This window comes from Pristis pectinata, chromosome 20, assembly GCF_009764475.1.
Source record: "Pristis pectinata isolate sPriPec2 chromosome 20, sPriPec2.1.pri, whole genome shotgun sequence".
In the NCBI taxonomy this organism is placed as follows: Eukaryota; Metazoa; Chordata; class Chondrichthyes; order Rhinopristiformes; family Pristidae; genus Pristis; species Pristis pectinata.
The window spans coordinates 32610089-32635460 of NC_067424.1; the positions used below are offsets into that span (position 1 = coordinate 32610089).

Consider the following 25372-nt stretch of genomic DNA (forward strand, 5'->3'; position numbering starts at 1 on the left):
TTTCATAATATTATTAAATATTATTTTTCGAGGGAGTGTTGAGCAACGTGTGATATTTTTACATTAGCTTCTCAGCCAGGGAAGGGATGGAATGGAGACATTTCCATTTCTTGGCCTTTAAATGTGGAAAGCCTCAAACAACGCAGATGTTGTACGGAAATGCCAAGCTGCCACTGGGAAGGGGACACATGGGAGGCTGTTATAATTAAGCCTTCATCTTAGTTTGAGTTAGGTTTTGTCACATTGAGTCAGATATCCTGACAGACTCCTGATGTGAGACTGATCTTATGTTTGATAGCCCTGGGCCTTCTAGGTCCTTACTTTCGAAGATGGAAAGTGACCTCCAGAGATTTGTTCTTTAATTGCATTCCTTTCCACCCCATCTCCCAAATCCTGAACGTGCTCAGTAGGTCCTTCCCATTACCTACATTTCCTACATGTCTGATTGAATGAGAGCCCAAGAAAACGAGAAGCTTAGTGCTCATCAAAAACCAGAGAAGGCCCTAAAAACTCAAACGAACAGCACTCTCCACAGCTGCCAATTAGAGAAGAAGACTTGCCCCTGCTGCGCGGCTTTGAACCCATCTTCCCAATCGTGGGCCTGAATTATTTTGATATATGAATGTAACTATTTCTTTAGAAAAATTCAAAAACTAGATTATATTACAGGAAGGAACAGAATACTGTCTGTCCAGGCTAACAAAAAGGCTTTAAAAACTGGAGTAAATGTGAATGTGGCAGGATAACCACAATAGAAATATTGTGTACAAGATATTTACAGCAGAGTTAAGTGCTAGGTGACATCACTAACAAATTAGGTTTTTTGATACCCAAATGCAACAATGCCTGAGTACCATCTCTGAGTGCCTCTTATATGTCATATATATAATATATATATAGAATATATATATAGAAAAGAACCCACTACTTTTCTAAAATTCTTCCACTCCCACTATTTGTTACATCTTTTAAAATAAGAAAATGTTAATTCTGGTGTAAAAGAAATTAAATTACAAAGCAATCCAATTCTTTGCTTGTACTTTCCTCCCTTCTGCTAACTGGGATGTTTTGTTCGCGCTTTTGAGCAGCTCATGCTTCATTTTCCAGAGGTAGTCGTTCACAGATGTTGCTGGGGGGTGGGGGGGGGGGGTGGTGTCTGTGTGTTGAGGGCTTTCTTTTGTTCAAAAACTCTGCAGGAGATGCAAGGACAGAAGCTTGTATGGAGTGGTTTGGGGGAGTGCAAGAGTGGGTTTGGGGGATAAGGAGTGTTAACACCAGCAGGGCTAAGTGGAACTATTATATTGACTCCTGACTAAAGTGACAAGTTCTTGTATCCCATGCACCCACACCCACTCCGCCCTCCCCAACGCTACCCACTAGCTCTCTCGCTATTTCTGAAGGCACCAATTTCTTTGCTGGGATACAGCAAGCAACCTCACACTAGCTCAATCTAGTGCCCATTTTCTCCACAGATGCTCCTTAGCCATTTAATGTTTGTAGGTTATCTGAGCCAATTCTGGTCCCAGTTGTTCTCAACATTCATGCAGTACAAGTTCCAGTAGGGACTACATATCTTGGGCCCAAGGCCTGTTTTTATGCTGTATCACTCTATAACCGAAAGCTCACAGCTTCTCAGCCGAGGCCAAATTCCTTATTGCTGAGGTCAGCATGGATCGAACTTTGGGCTTAGATGCCTCTGAGTCCATGCTGTGTAGTATAATCCCAACAGAGTCATAGAGTGACTCACCCAAAGTACCCCTCATGGTGTCAACACTTATTATTGGTATTATCTACTGAAGAAGAGTGGAAAACTCGACATGACTCTCATTCCTTTCTTCTTTAAGTTCTAATACCTCGCTTGGTTTGGTGCCAAATGCCTTATATTTAAAGGGACATGACATAATGATTCACTGAAGTAATGGTGGAAAGAGGATAGGATGTAAAGGGAAAATGGCAACAGCACCAAAGATCACTAAAATCATACCAAATGAAAGAACTCTTTAGAGTAGTTTCAATGATGGCTCTAACTCTGTGTCATACAAAATGAGAGGTCTTTTGGACACAATCCAGGACCTTTTGTCACCTATTCTGATCGCATGGTTCCTTTGACCAGAGCTAAATTTCTTCATTCTGTAACAGTCTTGTCCATGAGATCGTATTAGTAATGCCAACATGCTGAGGGAAGGGAAGAGGGAAAATACTGGCCAGGCCACAAAGCAAATTAGTGGCAATCGTAATGCAAATGGTGGAAGTTAGTAAAGGTTGACTACAAGAAAACTGTTGGGAAAATATGTTAGTAGTAAGAGCATGCAATTCAAAAACCCCATCTCGGTATTAAATACAGTAATTTCAGAAGCATGCAGGAATCTGTCACTTCCCCAATCACAATGGGAGCCATTCCAGTGACACTTTGTAGTCAACTCATTGTAGATGCTATCAAAAAGTCTCCAAAGGTTTGCTAAAATCCTTTTGTGCATCCAGTCTGTTGCTTTAGAGGTAAAGTGTGTCCCTGACTGTGCAGAATAAGAAAGTTCCCAGTTTGTTCCCAGTCTATGACAAATTAACTTAACATGAATGTGGTGGAAATCATTTCTAAATTGGGCTCCGTGCCCTTGGATTAGGCATGGGATGATAAAAGAAAAAAGATGATTGCCTAGCAACTCAATTGACTCAGGCTACTTCTTATCAACATTTTGCAGCTGAGAAACAATCTTTCCCCAGAGTGAGACAGTAACGACCGCGTCCGTGTCATTTCACATCACTTGGAACATTTGACTGGCACTTCCTGGTTCACTCGCCCTTGCAGCCCTGATACCACTTCTGCACCATGGCAGATGGGGTGCTGCCCTCATGCAACACTCCTTTCAGTGCTTTGCAGGGTACTTTGATCATATTGTTCTGACGCACCTATCATTGGGCATTCCTGGGACAACACGGCCTTACTTGCACGGCACCTGACAGGGACGGTCTGCAAGGTAAGTAAATTATCGATCTACATTCCTGGCAAAGCCTCCTCTCTCTACACTGAAACAAGTCCCCAAACAGTCCCCAATCTCTGACCAGTCATTTGATCTGAGGGCCTCCACCAATTCCACGATTCTCACCATCACCACCCTGATGTGCTGCCAGTTCCAATCCCCTAACACCCACTGCTGGCCTTTCCACTCACAATCCCCCAAACAAACCGGTCTTTGCATCATAATCCCCCTTATAAATTCCCAGTTCTTCCTGATTAACGCCACTCCACCCCATCCTCACTCCAAGCACTACCTATCAGTCCTTCCCAATCTCTCCCAGTACCTTCCAATGCCTCACCTTCAGTACCAGCTGCTATTTTCCTCACTTCCCTCACTGCGAATGCTGGCCTACATTGCCCCTTCCCTCTGTCCACAGCACAGGCCAGCAGTCTTGGGAGAGGAGGAGCAGGCAGTACGTTTTCAGCTATGAAAATGTGCAAGGTGTGATGTGTCGTGCCGAGGCCTTGAGATAATGCAAGTATTCATCTGAGAGCCCGTGACCAAATGCTGTATCATTCAAGTGCTGCCCAATGAGTGCGCTAGAACTTCTAGGCAACTGATAACAACCCAGGATTGGTAACCATCCAGTGAAATGTACTGGAAAGGGCACATTTCTGGACAGGATCTAAAGATATGATTAAGGCCAGCCATTGAATAAATGACCAGTGTTTTGCCTGAACAAAGGCTAAAAACTTCTGCCGGAATGGAATGGTAGGAGCAGTTGTGTAAAGGTGCATGAACCATCTCCCATGTAAAGCTGGTTCAGATTCACCCAGTACCTCCTGTTCAACAGAATTCAGCTCTGGGACACATTGGTGCTGCTGGAACCTCACACCAAAATGAAGAAAGTAATTAATTAAAACTAACATGCCATTATTGCAAAATACCACTCGTGTGTCCTGAGATACTGGAAGATGATCTGGCTGCACGGCCCCCATGTGTTTCCTTGGGTGGGGAATTGGAAAATTACTGGAGAGGAAATAGAGGGAGGAAGTAAAATTCTCAATCAAAACAGACAGGAAAACAGTGTTGTGTGTGGCATTAAAATAATCCCTCTTCAACAAACTCCCATACACCGTCACACTCATGAAAACTAGCTCATTAAGTGGGTCTGAGGTTTGGTAGGGGAGACAGGTCACATGACTCCCAACACTCTTGCTCTGTTTCTGTTCTCTTGCTCCCACCTGCCTCCTTACCCTTTCCATTATAGACTCCTGAAATGAAGATATGCAAGGTTCAGGCTTCCTTACCTTTGTTTTATATGCAAATATCTTCTAACCTGTTCCTCTACAACAAAGCATTAACATGGTAGACAGAACAGACCCTCACCTCACTCTGCTTACTCCCAAAGAAACTGTAATCACTAGAGTGTACTATAATAATTTAGTGCTTCTAAAAGACAAAAGTTGATTGGCATCTGGCCAGACTTGTCCAACAAATGGCCGAAGTGCTCAGCACAAACACCAGTAAAACATGTACACTGTCTGTCCAATGCTTTCTCAGCCCAGCACAAACACCAGTAAAACATGTACACTGTCTGTCCAATGCTTTCTCAGCCCAGCACAAACACCAGTAAAACATGTACACTGTCTGTCCAATGCTTTCTCAGGGTATTCATTCACCTATAATCACCTGCCCTCCTGCACAATGAACACGATATCTCATCATCATCACGGAGCAAGGGAGCTTGCTGTGCACAAATTGCCTGCCATGTTTCCCACCCAACAACAGCGTCTACACTTCAAAAGTACTTCACTGGCTGCGAGATACTCTGAGGTTGTAAGGGCTGCTATATAAATGCTAGACTTTTATCTTTCATTGCTTGAATCATCACAATAAACATCTACGTGAGAATACAAAGATTCTTTTGAATGTCAGAATGCATACAGGCAAGTTCCCATGCTCTTGGTATTACTTCAAAGACCAAGGACAAGACATGATACAGCTGCTCAGAATATTAATCTTTCTTTGGCTACTTCAGACAAACTCTCTCAGCTGGAGGTGCTTTTTGCCTTAGATGGAAATTGTATCACTTTGGCAAGATTGGCCAAATATGAATTAGAGAGTTTCAAGTGAAAATGTATAGAATTTTTTCTTTAATTACAAATTATTCAGAATCTGGTTGGCTGCTCTTTTTGGACTGCAACTCTCCTCCAGATCTAACGCTCTTTCCCGTCAGAAATGGTGACAATCTCTCCTTTGGCTCAATACTTTACTTAAGTGAGCTCAAAACATTCGTTGCTGCAAGCACAAAGAGTCAGCTCACTTTGGAGAGAGCTGCTTAAATTAGATGGCTGTGTTCCCCTATCCAGGTATGGTACCTGCTAGATACGGACTGTTGTGGTATTATTTCTCCAGGAAAGGTTTCTAACTTTCCCCAGACTTTCAGATGCCTTTGAGCATTTAAAAGAAGAAATAAAAACACCAGTGGGATTAAACGATCATGAAAATTTCCTTTTAGTTTCGAGCCAACTGCTTGGGATAATCCTGTTTACCAATAAAGTACCATGCCAATATTCACATTATAGGCTCACTGGTGGAAAATAACCCTCAGAATGAGGTGCCAGAGAGCAACAACACCTATGGAAACTGCATCCCAGCATGAGTTAGTACCCTCAGGAGGTGGGGAGAACCAGGTGGGAGAAAACTTTCCCAGTACCTTATGTTCAACCCTACCAAAACTGGTGAGAACACTTCTGGGTAAACAAATAAGTCATTTACCCTGAGCTAATTTAAGTTGTAATAAGACAAGGGATTAAAGCTGGTGGCCCCTTGCCCATTACGTCACTCTCCTACTTTCACAGTCAAACCCATCATGTCCACCTCAAGCTACCAAGCAAATCTGCTAATAAGGCTAGATGGGAGGGGAGACCTTTAGTTAACACTTTAAATACCTTGCAACTTTCTTGCCCAAGGATATCTTCGACTCCTCTACTCCCCCAACCCCACACACAAAAAAAAATAATTATTCTGAGAAGTCAAAGTTGTGATTGTACCAACCCTCCATCAAATGTGTTGATGATGAACACAAAGGCTACAAAGAGAACAGCCTTTGGTTGCCCAGTTTTTGGGTTGAACAGTCATTTTATGATTGCAAACAAAATGTAGGTGTTTTACTTCTGTTCTCTCCTCCCACCACCCCCCCGCCCCCCCCACCCTCCCCTGCCCCCCGGCACAAAAAACTATCATAGAAGGTAACATTCCTACATACAAGCCCTCATTAACACACACTTTCTGAAAGTGATCTTTATCCAATACTTACTATCCCTGAAGTGTAAATATTTTTTAAAATGGAAGAAAAACGGTACCATTACCTCTCACTGAGCTTGAGTTCTGAAGAGAGGAAATAAAAACACACACATATATATGACCCTCACAGAAGTAGTGCAGAATATTGTTCTTTGACTTCACAACAGTTCATTTTTTTGTCTTTTTACATTTCTTCTAACGTAAAAATATCTGTGTTTCTGTGAAAAATAGATTTTTGTTTTGCGTTTGGTAAAAATGAGCAGGCACCAGGATGTGTAGATAATTGGCAGGTGGCAGCACCCTCTGTGTAGGGGAAGTTGGGTGTGGGAGTCCTAGTCCTTCACCAGCCGGTAAACGTGATGCTGTGCACCATGCTCACTTGTCGACACCTCAAATACAAATGCTATACACAGCAAGGTCTCCTGGGTGTCCCGGTTGGTCACAACCTGGCAGAAAGCAAGAGAGAAAGGAAAGATGAAGCACAGTTACGCAGGACAAAAATCACATGACAACACCGGGCCGCACTGGGAGAGCCACTGCCTCACTACTCCAGTGACCTGGGTTTGACCCAGACTTTGGGTGTTGCCTGTGTAAAGCTTGCACGTTTTCCCCATGAGCATGTGGGTTTCCTCCCACATCCCAAAGATATGCAGGTTATGGGAGGCTTAATTAGCCCTAGTGTGTAGGAGAGTGTTAGAATTTGGAGGTTAATGGGAATGCAGGAAAAAATAATAGGATGAGTGTACGTGGGAGCTTTATGGTCAGCACTGACTTGGTGGACCATAGGCCCTGTTCTTTTTCATGCTGTATCTCTCTATGACCCCTTCCTGGTATCATTATAGACTTTATGAAGGAACATCAAGAGTTAGTGTGGGCCTGAAAGAGATGGACGGAGTTGCAACAATAGGGACTGCTCCTCAAGTGGATACAGATAACCATGGGTTGTTTTAACGATGTTCAGCAACAGCATTTTGCATCTGTATAGTGAATTTGATGCAATAAAACATCCTGACATGCTTCTTGAGAGCTTTATTTGACAGAATATGACATTGAGCCATGTATAGAAATATGACAGATGACAAAATGCTTGATCAAAGAAGCAGGTTTTAAGGAATGCCTTCAAGGATGGAAAGGAAGCAGAGAGATTTGGGGAATTCCAGAGATTAGAATGTAGGTTGCTGAAGGTACTGCTACCAATAGTGGGATGAAGTCGCACAAGATAGAATTGGAGGAATGTAGACTTCTTTGAGTTTAGTTGGGTTGGAGGAGGATAAAGGGAGATGGACAATTTCAAAGCAAGTGACATTTTTTTAAAAATTGAGACATTGTTCTGACAACCTTAAATGCTCCTCAACACCTTCAGGGGCTTTTTACAGTTCCTAATGTAACGGAGAATGTAAAAAATGTTTTTTACATTTCTCATCAGATTTTCAACCACATTCCACCAAATCCCACTGAACGGGGAGGAGGGTTCCACGCACATATGTCACCCCTGGCCGTAAAATAGTTGAGGCAGTAACTTCAATGTGAATGTTGATAGCTTTTTAGTAATGCAGTAAGATTTTCAGTAGGAAGTTAGAAGTACCTGGTCAAATGTAGCTTACTATTGGAAATCAGGTAGCTCAGTGCAGATTAGACATTGACCTGGGACTATCTCGGTTTATATGACTCATGCATTCACTGGATAGAATTGCCAGGCTCATCAGTAATGTCACTGATATGTTATTTATAATGGGGAAATCTAGGCGAGAGATGTAAATCAGGACTTTTAAAATTAAGGTAATTATACTTGTAATGATTAGGTGATTTCAAGCTTGTATTTTAAAAGCTTGTAAGAGAAAGGGAGACGTTTTGATAACCTGGGTGATATGAAGCTGGGCAATAGTTCGCTTTCATAGGAGGAACACAAGCAGTTCATAGAAGTAGTGTTTGCAAGCAAGGCAGACTTGACCTTGTTATAGATGTCACAGGCAAAGATGAATAAACTGCAACTTCATACCTTGAGTCTGAAGCCCCAAGTCATAACCAAGAAGGATTTTTGTGAAGCATATTAAAAGTGCAGTTACTGAACTTTACCCCCAAGGGAGTAATTTAATTCAGCCATGTTAAAGGGGCGTGTGGTGGAAGGGTGCAGGACTAAGTGGAACAGATTAATATTTAGGTGGAGTGTTTGACCCAGTCAATCAAATATTAATACATCTGTGAATCATATTTATCCTTGCCATGATGATTTTATTCATGTGACTACAATGAAGGGGCAGTATGAGTGCGAGTGAGGTTTAATATGTATATACATGAGGTGTAGAAGCAGTGCAGATAAGGGAAGGTGTAAGTGCAGGTAAGATAGAAGATGATTGCAGACATGATGAATTACCAGTGTAAGCAAGGTAGGGTGAGAGTTTGAGTGGGTGAGGTATGGTGTGAGTGTAGGCAAGATGAATTACTAGTGTGAGATAGTGTGACTGTAACAGCGGTATAATGTGAGTGTAAGTCAGTTCAAGTACATGCGTAAGTTCAGTGTGAGTGTAAGCATCGGCAATGTTTGAATATTTCATTGATGATGAGAGATAAAAAATGTACCTGCTCGTAATATTCTGTGGAAGATAGGTGTTAGACCAGTGGAATTCTCCCTCCTTCATTCTCAAATGTCAGATACCCATGCTGGTACTTACCTGCAAGATGGTGAAGTTCTCTAGCACACTATTCATCATGTACTTCTCTGGTAAATGCTTGAGTTTGTGGATGAAGTTGATCATGTATTCACACATTGGGGAGCGATGGATCCGATACACAAACCTTCCATTCTCTAGTCTGGCATATTCTGTCTGTGGGACAAGATTCAGGAGGTATAAAATTCATCTGGAAGTTAAGCATCAAAGCCGCGGGTAAACGGGTGTTGCTGTAGGATTTCCCATTGCAGGATTAAGAGGCAGCCTCAATGCTAAAACCAGACATCAACAGAATCCCTTAAGGAACTATTGCCAACGCCTCCCCACTGCTTGGCCCAACAGACCATCAACACCAACATTCAGAATTGAGACATCAGCCTGGAAGTTCCTTCCACAATGCTGAAAAAAGTACCGTGCAGTTCAAATTAGGCATCGTCTGAGGTTGAGCAAAATTTCACCCATTTCCAGGCCTCTTCGTGCCCAGTGGGAATTCTTTCCAGCAGGATTTTCCCACTAAAAACCATTTTTTTTCCCAGCATGACACTCTCCAAATAGTACAAGTTAACTGAAGGCAATGGGGAACTGGCAACAAAGAAGAGGTGATCAGCCATGATCATGTGGTAAGGTGGGGCAGGCTTGAGGGGCCTACTGCTGCTCCTATCTTCTCACATTGTTATGTACTTATGTTCTGACTGTCAAGTACTTGGTAAGCAGGAAATGTAAAAGAAAATATCCTACGTCTCAGTATAACCATATTTTGACATCATACGTGCAAAACCTCACTATTTCCTTAACTGGAGTTTCACCTTGTGCCTTTGTAAAATTTTCCAGAGTGGCCACTCACCTCCACCTTCTCTACCACTTGTTTTCCAAAGGAGCAGACCTTTGTGGAGCAAGTTATAGTCATGTTCTCAGAGCTGGTGTACTGGCTGCTGACTCCATAAAAGGCCCCAGGTCCATCCTGGATGTTGCTGTTAAGGTCCGCCTGTAGAAATGATGCACAGAATTGAAATAACAGCAACAATAAATGTTGTAAAACATTTAAACATAAAAATGCTGTAAAACCTTAAATGCTGTGAAACATTCCACGGCGCTTTGCAGGAGTACAGTGAGAACAATGGGTTAGATCGTGCTCTCCTGGCCCGTGCTTTGCGGTTGCCTGCCACAGGATCCTTGCGGTCACCCTTACCGTTTGCAGCTGCCTGCTCCTGAGGCCCAGCTGCTGGCCAGGTCTCAGGCTGTGCAAGTTGAAGAGCTGCCTCCAGCCCACCCTGTTGGCTTTCTGACAGCTTGTGCTGTTAGACAGTCTTTTCCACTGTCCCTGAGGACCAGAGACATTTAAAATAGTTGAAATACATTTAAATGATCACAAAAATATTAAAAATGTTATAATTTTAATGAAAATTGATTAAAGTGAAATAAACCACTTGGCTTCCCAACAGAATCACCATTGGACCCATTGCTGTGTCTTCAACAATATCAGATTGGCTAACAATTTTTTAATTCACAACTTGTTGACATGACTGCATTTACTTAAAGACTTGATTAATTCATTACTGTAAAGTGAGCAATCTGCTGCAGCAGATAAAGGGAATTGTGTTACATTTAAATTGCACTCCAGTTCGAATCAGCATGATCCCAAAAGGGAGACAGGTTTTGAAACAAAAACATAAATTGCTGGAAACATTCAGCAGGTAAGGCAGCATCTTTTTTTCCACAGCATTTATTTCAGATTTCCAGCATCTGCAGATTTTAAAATTTTTTATTTACTCTTAAAAGACATCTTCCATTAAATGGAAAAAACACCTTGGCACAAATTCCCTCCCTCATACTTGTAATGAAATGGGTTCAGGAGTTGAAACAAAGGGATAATGTGAAAAGTGGTTCATCTAGCAGAGCTGCTGCTTTACAGTTCCAGTGACCCAGGTTCAGTCCTGACCTCTGGTGGTGTCTGTGTGGAATTTACACATTCCCTCTAGGACTGCCTGTGTATCCTCCAGCCGCTAGGTTTCCTCCAAAAGATGTACGGGTTGGTAGGTTAATTGGCCACTACAAACTGCCTCTAATGTGTAGATGAGTGGTAGAATCTGGGGAGAGTTGATGGAAATTTGTGAAGAATAAAATGGGATTAGTGTAGGGTTAACGTTAATGGGCGCTTAACAGTTGACTTGGACTCAGCTATCCAAAGGGCTTGTTTCCTTGCTGTATGACTCTGTTACTATGTTCTTCAACAATGGCAAGATATTATCCCTTCACATATCCAAAGCAAGAACATCCAAAGGAGAAACTTACTGATTCCACATTTTCATTGCCCTACTTATTAACATATCCATCAGTGGCATCCTAATTCTCCCACCTCATCAGCCAATCATTTCTTGAAGGATTCCAGGATTTTTGCCGTCACTGATATCACCCAGGAAAACTCTCCTTCTTTGTCCATCACAATTTGCCTGCAATACCACTTCCTGCCAGGAGAGTCCAGCAGCTACTTACAATTCCACCTTCCATGTAACCAATGGTTTCAATCTGGCTGAGAATCACACAGAACTGGTTTAACAACACACAGAACAATAAAATCATGAGTCTTTCCCACTTCAGGGACAAGTGGAACACTGGCCATGGCAATGAGGGACGGGGTATCTCAAGTATTCATTGCGAAAGGAACAACTGCTGAGATTGAGCAGTGATTTTTGACCCAAAGCACCACACACTACACATTATGTGCCAGAGACACAAAAAAACAATGAGAGGATCCATCAAGTGGGCTGTTGGCTCCCACCTGCATACAGTTTCAACCATTGTTCACTATGACAGACACGGTAGTGTAGCGGTCAGCGTAACGCTTTACAGTGCCAGCAATTGGGGTTCAATTCCGGCCGCTGTCTGTAAGGAGTTTGTACGTTCTCCCCGTGTGTCTCCGTGGGTTTCCTCCCACATTCCAAAGACGTACGGGTTAGGAAGCTGTGAGCATGCTATGTTGGTGCCGGAAGCGTGGTGACACTTGCGGGCTGCCCCCAGAACTCTCTATGCAAAAAATGCATTTCACTGTGTGTTTCGATGTACATGTGACTAATAAAGATATCTTATTTTGCCACTAGTACAACTGTTTGGACATACTGATGTATTTCGGTGCTTGTGCACGAGAGACTGAGTTTTGTCGCCTCGTGACAACAGGGTCAATCACCCATCAGATGTCAATTGGAAGGCACAAGGGTTGTTGGTGGAGGAGGGAGTGGGGTCAGCCTGGAATAAAAATAATAATTTTCATAATCAATGAGAAAACAGACCACACACTAACTGCATTAACTTTAAGGTTAACTGCCTAAGAATCCTAGTGTACCTGTCAGGTTGTGCTACAGTGGCACAGGAGTGGGTTGTGAACAATTCTTTTGTTCATTGGTCTCACACTTGAGCCACACCTGATGCAGCATGCATTTGGAATCGAAGGGTGCTGCCCAGTCCTCGTTTCTTGAGGCCGGGCTTAAAAGAGGTGGGCCTGGACTGTGATCAGGGATCAGGGCTGGGAGGGCAGCAGGAGGGATGGATCAGTGCCCAACAGCACACTGGGTGAAGGGTGGTTGTTAGGGGAAAAGAGAAGGGAGATATTGTCGAATGGGCAGAGGACTCAGGTCAGGGGATTGAGTTCCCAAGGATCGGGAGTACCTGGTGCATGATAAATCACCCAAGTCACAGAGGTGAATGGTGACAGAGGTTGCCTGGTCAAATTTCCCATGTCACAAAATGACCAAGAAATGCTCATTATTGTGTTTCACACCAGAAAACAAATCAAATTTCAACTGGAGAACGCTGAGGAGCATTATGCAATTGAATCTCTTTACATGTGCCCATAATAATGCTTGAGAGACACTGCAATATACTTTAATGAGGCAGCAAGGTGTGTGTCAATGGGCGACTGTAACACTGACTTTTTTATTGTCCTTGTGATTTTCATATCTTTTAGATTGCTTACAGGACTGATTAATCTAAACCCCTGGCAACACCAGCACAGATGTTATTTAAAAACACTTCATTACCATAGCAACTATGCAATACATACACCTGTGTAGTTTCACAGAAAGACATTCATAGTGTAGAAAGGTATAATGAACTAGGCATTTTGATCCAACTTAACACATTATTTTACTTATAAGGGCTTTTTTTCACATTATCTTTTGATCAAATAGATTTAGAGTCGTAAATATTTTGCTTAAGTTCCATCTGTTTCATATCTATAATGTGTATAAAACAGCAAACATCAAAGTTTTACTCAGTGGTGCAGATGATTCCCACATGTAATTGGAGACAGGCAGCTAATGAATGAAGCCAGGATGGTCATAAGATAATGGGCTGTATCACTCTGAAGCACAACAGACACATTTAGGAAATCCTGACCTTTTTATTCATTGAGATGTTGCAGTGTAAGAGTTGCTAACAAAGCCAGTGTTTTTGCCCATCCCTTACTGCATGAGAAGGTGGTGGTGAGCTTTTGCAGTACTTCTGGTGAAGGTACTCTCACAGTGCTGTTGGTTAGGGAGTTCCAGGATTTAGACCCAGAAACAATGAAGAAATGGTGATGTATTTCCAAGTCTTGACAGTCTGCAGTCTGGAGGTTGAAGCATCTACTTTTCCTTCAGCCCGAGGTGTGAGCAATGAGGGCCTGGGGATCTACCTGCATTGCTGGCAGCTTCCTGCAGGAATTGGCCTTGACTACATCCGTGGACCCTTGAGCAAGCAGCCTGCAGGTACAGTTCTTCAGCAGCCCAAACAAGTTCCTCTGACTTCCACGAAACAGCTTATTACCTCTTGTTGACCCACCAGTGCGTCATTAGCTTGTGTCACTCCCTCATGACTGGAACAGTGCCCCTTGCACTATGATAATTGGTATATTGGTTTATTATTGTCACTTGTACAGAGGTACAGTGAAAAACTTGTCTTGCATACTGTTCAGACAGGTCAATTCATTACACAGTGCATTGAGAAAGTACAAGGTGAAACAATAACAGAACGCAGAATGAAGTGTTCCAGTTACAGAGAAAGTGCAATGCAGGTAGACAATAAGGCGCAAAGCTATAATGAGGTAGATTGTGAGGTCAAGAGTCCATCTCATCATACTAGGGAACCTTTCAATAGTCTTATAACAGCGGGATAGAAGCTGTCCTTGAGCCTGGTGATGCGTGTTTTCAGACTTTTGTATCTTCTGCCCGATGGGAGGGGGGGAGAAGAGAGAATGTCTGGGGTGGGTAGGGTCTTTGATTATGTTGGCTGCTTTACTGAGGCAGCGAGAAGTGCAGACAGAGTCCATGGAGGGGAGGCTGGTTTCCGTGATCTTTTACTCTAGGAGTTAGCTGCAGAGACGGCAGCTGCTGGGCTAAATGCCGAAATGACAACGATGAGAACTTGCAAAACATCAATCACAAACACTGCACAGACACCAACAGTTTCAGGTGGTGTCACACTAGGAAACCTGACAGCACTGTTATGTGAACCTCTCAACCAAAGTTGTTCAGTTTTATAGAATTTCTAGCCCTCAGTTTGATCATGGAAGTTATGATGGGCATAGATAAGGTAGATGGTCCTGGTCTTTTTCCCAGCGTAGGGGAGTCTAAAATTAGAGGGCACAGATGTAAGGTGAGAGGGGAAAGATTTAAAGTGGATCTGAGGAGCAGGTTTTTCACACTGAGGGTGGTGGGTACATGGAACAAGCTGCCAGAGGAAGCTGTAGAGTTGGGTACAATTACAATGTTAAAGAGACATTTGGACAGGTTCATGGATAGGAAATGTTTAGGGGGATATGGGCCAAATGTAGGCAAACAGGACTGGATCAGGAGGCCACCTTGGTCAGCATTGACAAGTTGGGCCAAACAACCCGTCTCCATGCTGCATAACTCCATTACTATGACTCTAAACCTGCTATTTACTATCAGTACAGATTACAGAAAGAAAGCCAATATCTCTGCAGGAAAACACATTGTTCCATTGCAAATGAAGGCCTGGGGGAGGGAAATATCTGAAGCTACTTCAGCCTTATATTTTGGGCCCCCCGGCCCCTTTCTGCTTTTAAAAGGTCACAGTGAGAACACACTGTTACAGCCACATCCTACAATCCATTCCCTATTCCCAAAGCAAATGTGACTGACAGTCAAAGTCACAGTCTTAAAGCTTACCATTTCTTGACCTCCTGCAATAACAGTGCCCTCTGAAGAGAATGTGTCCTGACCTGATCAAGAACCACAAGGCCCTTGCAGTCACAGTGGACTTCAGACCAAACAGGGTTAGGATTTAATCATGGGTCCTGTGGGTTAGATGTTAGCCCACTGACTCTTTGGTCTTTCCTAAACTACAGACTCTGACTACGGGTTCAACACCATTTTCTTGGCATTAAGACAGTAGTGCGCGTCATCCCAATGCTGTTTGTGTCGTTACGTAAAGAGAACTTCAATTGCAAGGTTCACAGAACAGGGTTTCCCTGCATTCATGACATTGTCAGTTTCAGCACAAGTGTTCCCGACTTGTGTTGCAAGATCTCACAGTCGTGAATAGACAGACCAGCAGATGTAATCTCTGCAGCCAGCACTTAAAGGGACATGCCACATACAGGCAACACCCTTAGAGCTACAGCAGCAATGCTACTGAGTGACTGAATGCTACAATGATAAGAGATAGATGGGAGAGTGATCCTAAACGGCCAGAGGGATCTGGAGACTGTTCATCACCAGCCTGTCTGCAAGAGACATGTTCTTTGTGCAAGAGGATCACAGAAACCCTTCAGGGCAACAAGAAGGGGAACATCTCTGCAAGAAAATGAATGCAGTCTCTGAATGCCTGCACTTTGGAGAAACCTGCAGGCAAGTATCTGTGTCCACTCTACCTATTCCAGAGGGCTAATGGATAAGTAGATGAAGTCTTCTCTCCTGTATTATGGAGTTTGGATGATCTCCTTATGCAGCAGTAAGCAGCACGCTGTGAAATGTGGTTGAGGTCAGCAGTGGATGCCAAGCGTGACCCTGAGGTTAGGAAGCTGACAGTGACCTTGACCATCATGGGCAATGCAGTCAAGGCACACGAGTGATGTTCTATTTCAGGTCGTGGAAGGTCACAGATCTCAATAAAGATTATGCACATTGCATTTCTATGGATGTCACTTTGGTGAATTTTACACTGGAAAAGGAGTGCTGGAAAAAGCAAAATATCTGTGGAAAAATGAGTAGTTGAATTTCCTGAAAACACCCAGAAAGATGAAAAATCATTCTGGATTTAACCAATTTTGAACAGTAAAGCACTTTTTCTTTTGGAGTTGTGAATTTCCAGTCTTGTGCTTTTAAAGCTCACAGACCTGGTTCTTAAGAATAGTACAGTAACAGGCAAAACATCAGCTTAGATCAGGATGATGGGAGCGGTGGAAGGAGCTGTACTGTTGAGCTTTGCTGGCCAGTGCTATGGTTCAAAAATACCACATGCCATACTTCATCAATCTCGATCGTTTTCTCTTGCCAATTAACTGACGAGTCTCAGATTTTCTGATACCAACCACATCCTTTGGCAATCTTTTCCACATGTTCAGTATTCTTGGTGTGAAACTATGAATTTAAAGTCTCTGGGCAGTCTACTAAACTGGGACAATTAGGAGGTTCCTTTGGGGAGGGGCTGGAGATGGTGAGGAAACAAAAATTACATAGAGAAAATAAAACCGTGACCAACTAAAACTAAAAGTGGATGGCCATGTGAAATACCTGCATCTAAAGCAAACATTACTACTGCTTCAGTTACTTCACTACCAAAGTTTTTTTTAAATATCCATTTGTCGGAAATGGGTGTCTACAGCAAGGCCCGTACTTACAGCCCAATCCTTAATCATATGAACTAAGTGGCTTATTACGCCTTCCAGAAGACATTTAAGAATCAACCACATTGGTGGGTCTTGAGTCACATAAAGACCAGACCAGGTAAGAAGAGCAGATTTTCTGCTCTAAAGCATGCTGTTAGACTCAAGGGCTTTTAAAAATAATAATTCATTAATTTTAGCTTCTTATTCCAAAATTATACAGTATAATTAACCATATTTAAAGTTGTTGTGGCATTCGAAATTGTAACCAGAATATTTAATCTAAGTACCTCAATTACTAATCCAGTAACTGAAGCTTATAGCAAAATAAATGCTGGGAAGGAGAACTGGAACATTTTGACTGCTCTCAGCAACAGAGAGCAAGTGAGAAGGAGAGCGAGAGACAAGAAAAATTCCTACCCAGAACTTCACTAAGAAGAAAGCGTTCTGTGGTCCTTTCTCAAACAACTCCTTTAGCCCTCCCTTTTTCTCAGGGAATTTGTCGTAGATCTGACGGATGTCCACAGCTTCCAGTAGCGGGTCACTGTAGGATGGATTTGTCTGACCAATGTGTACGAAGAGGTGTTTGTTATACTGTAAATAAAGAGATGCCTGGGTTACATTTTATTCCTTCTTACTAATCCTCCAAAAACCACCAAACACCACCTGCCCAGTCATAACATTATGAGAACTCACAACTAAGGTCATGGAAGTGCCTTCTAGAATGCAACCTAGGCTGATACTTCAGTGCAAAACTGAAGGAGTTTCCATTGCAAATGAAACATTAAACCAAAGACCTCACCAAAATTTTAAAGAGCAAGGTGGTGACAATTGCAGGCTACCCCCAGAACACTCTATGCAAAAGATGTATTTCACTGTATGTTTCAATGTACACTTGACTAATAAAGATATCTTGTCTTATATAAAAAAACATTTATCCCTCAATCTTCTAACAGGTATTTCACTGTATGTTTCAATGTACACTTGACTAATAAAGATATCTTGTCTTATATAAAAAAACATTTATCCCTCAATCTTCTAACAGAGGGTGGTGAATGTCTGGAATACCCCACCCTGGAGTATTGTGAGGGCTACATCTCTGGAGACATTTGAAGAGGAGGTAGCTAAATTTGTGGAGTTTGCATGTTCTTCCTATGAACACGTGGGTTCCTCCAGATGCTCTGGTTTCCAACAATGTCCCAAGATGTCAGTTAATTGGTCACTGTAAATTCCCCCTAGTGTGTAGGAAAGTGTGGAATCTGTGGGGGGGGGGGGGGTTGATGGGAATGTGGGGAGAATAAAATGAGATTAATGTAAAGGGATGCTTTACCAGTGCTGCATTAATCTATGACTCTCAGCGCATTTGTTACTAGAAGGAGCTTTTGCCGCCCAGCCTGAAGTGATTTGTTTTCCCCTCCTCTCAAAGCAGAAGCAAACAGAAACTGTAGGCTTGTCGATCCACCTGGGCCAAGCGAAGAGGGTAGATGGTTTGAGGAAGTATCCTTACCGTGTCTGGGTCTCTCTGCACTTCCACAAAGGCAGAGTACTCCAGCAGCCTGAGCTTGGAGGAGGCAATGGTTCGGTCCTGCCAGACTGGGATAGTGGCAGGAGGTGTGAGAGGGACCAGGGGTTCGTAACCTGCAGAATAAATGAAGCAGCAAGATTAAGCCCAAGGTTTGACTCAGTTCACTTGACAAGATTGGAAGAAAACACCTCTGGTTTGACAAGCTACCCCTCCACCCCCCCCCCCCCACCCCCAACCACCCAGCCATTAACGGACTGAAACATTAATAGGAAGTAGGAGATCAAAATACAAGCCAATGAAGGGTCTCGACCTGAAGCGTCGACTGTCCATTTCCCTCTACAGATGCTGCCTGACCTGCTGAGTTCCTCCAGCAGTCTGTTTTTGTTTTGCTCTAGATTCCAGCATCTGTAGTCTCTTGTGTCTCCATTAAAATACAAACGTATTTTCCTGCCAAGAGTCAGTCTGACCAGTACCTCTCGGTGTATAATAGCATTAAGAAAGATGGAGTTACAATATGGTCAAAGGTAGTTATCTCACTGTAACTTTTGCTGCAACACTGAGGTGCTGGTTTACTGCTGGGGATTAACCCTGCCTACCTAGGGAGAGGGTATGGCCATTCAACTCCAGCACCATGTAATTCTATCATGGTGCTCTGTATCTCATCTTTCTCTGTAACAGCTTCTATTTTGCTGTTATGACTCTTGAATTAACCTTTTATATGCTAAAGATGAACTCTTGATCTCTCAATCTACCTCGTCATGGCTCTTGCACTCTACCTGCACAGAACTTCCTCTATAACTGTTACACTATATTCTGCATTCTGTTTTTTAACCCCTTTTATACTATCTCAATGTAGATATGTATGGAATGATCTGTCTGGATGGCGTGCAAACAATGGCATTCACTGCGTCTCGGTGCATGTGACAATAATAAACCAATTACCAACCCTTTATATACCTTGACTGACAAAAATCTATCAATCTCAGCTTTGAGTTTTCACCAGGCGCAGCACAAAAGACCCGTGGCAATTTTGTGCGACAGTGAAATTGCATCAGGAATGAAGTCTGATATACCCTTGCCTCACACAGCAGACCTTATACACCCACATGCACACAAAGGCCTTCCATCCGCTGGCACCCACATTCTGAGGTTTGCGGGGAGATCAGCCCCGCTGTTAGCCATGGGGGGCAGGGTGGAAGAGAGAGGGTCGAAGCTAGGACCAGGGAGGATGAAAGCAGTGAGTGTGGAACTGGTTGGAGAAGAGATTGGGAAGGGATGGTGACAGGGTCGGGGATCTGAGTTCAGTTGGAGATGGAAGTTGGGCATGAATCAGGAGTGGGGGGGGAGTAAGGGGTGGAGGTCGGGGAGGGAGGAAGGATGGTGGTTTCAGGCTTCCTTAGAGAGTGAATCGGTGAGGATTGGTGGGAGCCTGGGTTAAGGTCAGTTGGAAAGGTGATTGGACATCAAGGGGTGACAACAGTGGAAGCAAATGTTTAGAATGGCAATGGAGATTCTACCTGGCTGATGACAGAAACCTCGGACTGGCCTGCAAAATTAACAGGCCTCACAGTTTTACTGAAGTGACGTCAAAACACAAGCCATGAGCTGTTTGACTTCACCGTGCATGCCCACTGGTATCCATGAGCAGGGAGCCAGAGCTAAAACCCAGAAGTGTGCAGGTAGTGCTGAGTTAGAAATTGGTTTTTTGATAAACTTCCAACTCTTAGAGCTGAAAAACATTGCACTGAATGACAGAATATCTAGGCCGATTTCTCTATCCTATTCTTACATTACCTTAGTCACTTTTGTTAGAGGCCAGCGTACTGTCAGTTGGATTCTGATCTGGAGCAGTGTGCATCCCATGACCCCTCCCAACTCCTAGATCAGTCAATATCCTTGCATTGTTGGATAACAAGGAACCACAGAGGAGATCTAGCTTCCATCTTTGGATTCAGACCTAGCATGTTATCATGTGCTCGACGGGAGACAGCGCACTTACTTGATATGGGTGGCGGTACCGCAGGCTGAATTGAATACGACGGTTGGGCAAAGGGCTTCACACTGCAAAAGAAACAAGATGAGGCATGGTTAGTGTCCTCGGGCAGCACTGGCATTTAGCAGGGTGGGAGTCACATCACAATCCTGCAACAAAATAACCAAGGTTCTCAATAGTCCAATCCAGCACATGCCTTGTTAAACTAAATGCCAGTGCAATGATACCGACTCGGGCAACCAGAACTCCCAGACAAGCGAGCTACAGATCTCAAGCTACACAGGATTAACAGGACAGCATACATCCACGTAAAGGTGCTGGGGCTGAGCTGGGCCTTTGACATCATCATTCATCCCTGAGGGGTTTCTCTCATGCTTTACATCATTCAAGCCTCCCAGCTAAGGAACAACCTCTGGATGGAAAAGATCACTTATGCCCTGCCCAGGTAAGTCTGCCAACACTCCATGGTTCACATGGAGTATCCTAAATTTCAAAATTAATCCTTAGGGCACTGGTAGAGTAATGACAGAGAAGTATTTTGGGGGCATTAAATTAATGATAATAAAATCCTTTATTTGAACATGTTTGTTTACTCGATATAAACTACTGGAGAGAGAATAAAGGCCACATGGCAATATTCAAAAACTGCATTCAATTTCCAGTCAGTATGGAAACCAGAACTCTGTAAGGATGAACATGTCAAGCAAGCAATCATGTGGTGAAAACTCCCAGTTGGCAACCGGCAGATCCATTTGTGGGCTTGTGCATTGAGAGGCACCACGCAGAACAGGACTGACATCAAACCAGCCCACAACCGATATATGAACATGAACTTCCAACATGACCCTTGAATCCATAAAGGAAATCCTGAAAAGAGAATGATCAAAGATGCTGATGGAATAAAATAACAATAAAATGAATTAGGATTATTAATAAAAAAGGATAAAAAAAATTATATGTTGCACCGATTGTCCATGTGCAAATAGAATGTTTGTAACTAACATACCGTGCAATGAATGCAAAAGCAGGAAATGGCCATTTAACCATTTGTTGGTTAAATGGTTAAAGAGAACTACTCCTTCTATTGAAATATGCATAATAATCCCAAAAAGAAACCCTTCAGAATTCACCTCCTGAAGGAACAATTTGTACAAATACTCCTTAATTCTCAAAAAATAATCAGTTTTCCAGCTAACAATCCATTCTCATCTCAAAATCCAAACTCTGACCTGCTGTCTCCAAGGCAACATGTTCCATTCTATTTCAAATCCAAAATCCAAAGAACAAAGAATGTGTTCTTTGCTGCCATGGTCTCTTCAATTGAGCTGTATCATACATTGCTCACCTACATTAAATTTATTTCTTTTTGTTTTCAAACAAAAAACAAGTGCACAATTCGAGAACAGTGGGGTAGATCTCAAGACTGCTTTACATCTCCCCTGATTTTCATTTCCATTCAGTTTAATATCACTGGCATATAATTTAGCAGCAGACTTGCTATCACACATTTCACACCATCACATAGACTGAAGAACCATTCCTCTAATTATGAGAATGCTTGTATGTTAATAATTAAACACATACCAGTACAAGTAGTAATTGAAGTTTTAAGGATGCCAGACAGTTTAAAAATTCATGTTTTTTTCTTTCATGTTGTACACTCCATTATCTTAATGTATTAAACAGGCTGCCAAAAATGCACAGATCTGAAATACCCTCCAATACAACAGGAGGTCAGCACAGCAACCATTTTGTACAAAGACGGCGGGAAGCCTGCGTCCCTGAAGAAGGCGGTGCTAAAAGTTTCCTCCCAGTTGCAACCAAATAGCCACAGGTCATAAAGAAGGTCCTTTCATTTCTCCTCAGAACAGTTGACAGGTGGAACAGCAAGAGATTGAGTGAGAGGAGTGGACAGAGGGGGAAAAGGAGGTGGGTGGGGAAGAGTACATGGGTCAGAAACGTAGGATGGGGTTGGAGAAGGAGAATGGATAAATGGAGGAGTGTGGGGTGGAAATGAAGGAGGGGTGGCTTCTCTGCTGCTGTTTGACCTGATACCATGAGATTTGGTGCCTGGGATCAATGTTGAGGACTCCCAGGACTACTGCTTCCTGCTTTTGTACCACTGTGCCCCAACTTCTGACAGTGGACAGGACATACTCATCATTGTGATGGGGGAGTTTGGCACATTGTCTGTAAGGTATATTTCTGTGAGTACTACCAAGTCAAGCTATTGCTTGACTAATCTATCCAACAGCTCTACTAATCTTGGCACCAGTATCCAGCTATTTGTGAGGAGAACTTTGAAAGGTCGACTGAGGTGGCATTAACAGTGCCATGTCAGAATTCGGTGCCTGTATCAACACTGGGTGGTCTGTCTGGTGTTACCTTTCTTCTGCTTTGATACAACGGTTAAGGTACAGCTGACAGGCTGGCTAAACCATTTCAGAGAATAGTTCAGAGTCAGCCACCTTGCTGGGTGACATCGAGGCCAGACCAGGTAATGGCGATAAGAGATCTTCCCCTGAAGGACATTAGTAAACCAGGTGCATATTTAAGACAACTTGGTAATTTTTGAAAAACATCGGATTATTTAATTAACTGAATTTGAGTGCCACAGCTGCCTTATTGGAGCTTGTTAGTCCAGGGTCTGGATTCAGATTCAGTAACTTAACCAAAGCAGCACCTACAAACCCCATAACTAGCTCATCACTTGAGTAACATCATTTGGGCTTCACAGGCATAGGCCACTCTACGGTGACATCTGCAGGCCACAGACTACAATTGCAGCCAGGATGAAATACATAAAATCAAACAAGAACACTTTGAGAAGTGCTTTGAAACTTCACATGCACAGGGATGTTGAACTGAACTGCTCTGATAAAAACAAATGCTGTGTGAAAACGAGAGTGGGTTGGGTTTTGGGTGTTACTAGCTTTAGACAAAACTTTAAGCACTGAATACCCCACTCCTAGAATCACAGGCAATGGAGGTAAAGGTTACGCTTTACTGCCGAGAATGACAATTAATCAGCAAGATTTTCAACATAATTGAAATGGGATGTGGCGACCCACCACTACATAGTGGATCAATGAGTTACCTCTGCAATGGACATGGTCGACAGAATAAGGCATCAGTGTTGGACTAAGAGAAGACCATTCAGACCTTTGAGTCTTTACTGCAATTCAGTTGGATCACGGCTGATCTTTATTGGACAGCACAGTGTAGAAAAGATGAGGTATTCAAAAATAGTGACCCATTTATTCCAAGCGAGGGCCTAGAAGGCCTGCAAATCGTACAAGGAAGTGAGTTGAAGGAGGTGAAAAATGAAACACTGTTTTGAACTCCGGGGAAAGAATGAGCAAGAGTTACAAGTTACCGTGGCCATACAGTCAGGATGCAAGGAAGAGAAAACATGTGGTTGCATTTCATAACTGCCACCAGAAAACTTCCCAGTCCACCTTTCAGTTGGGTCTCTTTGAAGAGTTGTTCCCCAGGGGAAACCTGCAATATCTGTAAAAGTTAGCACTGAAGTCCAGTGATTTCCACTGCTGAAGAAAGAGAAATAAAGGACTGCAGATGCTGGAATTTAGGTGAAAAACACGATGATGCTGGAGGAACTCGTGTCCACTGCTGCTACACTGTGCTCCACGGACATTGTCTTAGATAAACCGACTCGACACAATTCCTCACTGATCTGCTGACAGAAAATCCCAGTAAAATGCAGGAAGAGAGCTGAGACTGAATTTCCTCCCCCGAAGGACATTACTGAACCAGGTGCATTTTTAAGACAGTTTGAAAAATTTGTCAGACTATTTAATTAACTGAGTTTGAATTCCACAGCTGCCATGTTGGGACATTGTCTTAGATAATCTGATTAGACACTGTAGTGCAGTCATCATTGTTCGAAACTAGTACACTTCTGTTTTAAGAACATTCCTTGTGTTTCCACTTTAAGACTGTGTATAGTTCTGATCATGCTCAGTAACTTGGGTATGATAACAAAGAAAGGTGTAGTTTGCTCCATATCATACAGCAGTGAGTTTGAATAATTAATAACATATATCAAGGGTTTATTAGTTGCAGTTTACACTGGTGACAAGGATGAACAAACTGAAAATGCAGAATTTATTTTTGTTAATGATTTATAATCCAATATGTTGGATTTCTGTTTGTAATTGAGTCATCCACCAGTTAATCAGCAGCTGCTGAGGAGGTGGTATATTCTCATATCAAATCTAATTAACTAAGATCTCTGCAAGCCAATCAACATCAAAAGTATACATCTGAATGAACAGCATCGCCAAGTGTGTTCAGTGCACCAATGTTTCACTTGTGCAATGGGAGGATGGCAATGGTCATGATCAGCCTCATGCCATCCCATAGGACAGCTTCTATCCCACTGTTATGACCATTGAACGGACCTCTTGTACAATAAGATGGACTCTCGACCTCACAATCTATTTTGTCATGGCCTTGCACCTTATTGTCTGCCTGCACTGCACTTTCTCTATAACTGTAACACTTTATTCTGCACTCTGTTGGTGCTCTTCCCTTGTACTACCTCGATGTACTGATGCAATGAAATAATCTGTATGGATGGCATGCAAAACAAAGTTTTTCACTGTACCTCGGCACATGTGACAATAATAACCCAATTTACCAATTGTGTAGCCTGAAACATTTTTGCTTCTGTCCTTTGAGAAAAAGTGGCTTTGCAGATGGACAATGGCAGGATTTGGATTCATGAGCGATGCCATGCGGTGGCAAAGAATTATAGAATATATATGAGACATTATCACCTGAAACATTATCTGTTTTAAAGCAACAGTTGAACTGACTGTATATTTAACTTGACAGAGCAACGTGGTTTATGGGACAACTGCACGCCATCACACCAGGCAAGAAGCAAAGTAAACCACTGATCAGCATGGCAGTGACAACTTGCTGCAAAACGTGAATGTTCGGATCTTGAGGGACAGCTGAAGAAAGGAGACCATTGAGGGATGCATGTACACGTAACTTGCATGGAAAACTCTTGAACAAGACATGAACCTGCCTGAGCTGCTTGATTTAAATGAGATAATTGGCACTGTCAGA

At 42.8% G+C, this 25372-nt stretch overlaps 1 protein-coding gene across 5 annotated transcripts in view; it reads right to left on the reverse strand.

Moving 5' to 3' along the window:
- Nucleotides 1–6192: 6192 nt before the first annotated feature.
- The window catches only part of LOC127580744 (transcriptional enhancer factor TEF-5-like), a 248985-nt gene continuing 229805 nt past the window's right edge, over nucleotides 6193–25372 (reverse strand). For all 5 annotated transcript variants that reach the window (XM_052034554.1, XM_052034555.1, XM_052034553.1 and 2 more), the window contains 6 exons: nucleotides 20282–20343; nucleotides 18265–18395; nucleotides 17178–17351; nucleotides 9780–9920; nucleotides 8939–9091; nucleotides 6193–6712 (listed from right to left, as the gene is read on the reverse strand). In XM_052034554.1, coding sequence (XP_051890514.1) covers nucleotides 6599–6712; nucleotides 8939–9091; nucleotides 9780–9920; nucleotides 17178–17351; nucleotides 18265–18395; nucleotides 20282–20343 — 775 coding nt within the window. In that variant the 3' untranslated portion in view covers nucleotides 6193–6598. The remainder of the gene's footprint in view (nucleotides 6713–8938; nucleotides 9092–9779; nucleotides 9921–17177; nucleotides 17352–18264; nucleotides 18396–20281; nucleotides 20344–25372) is intronic.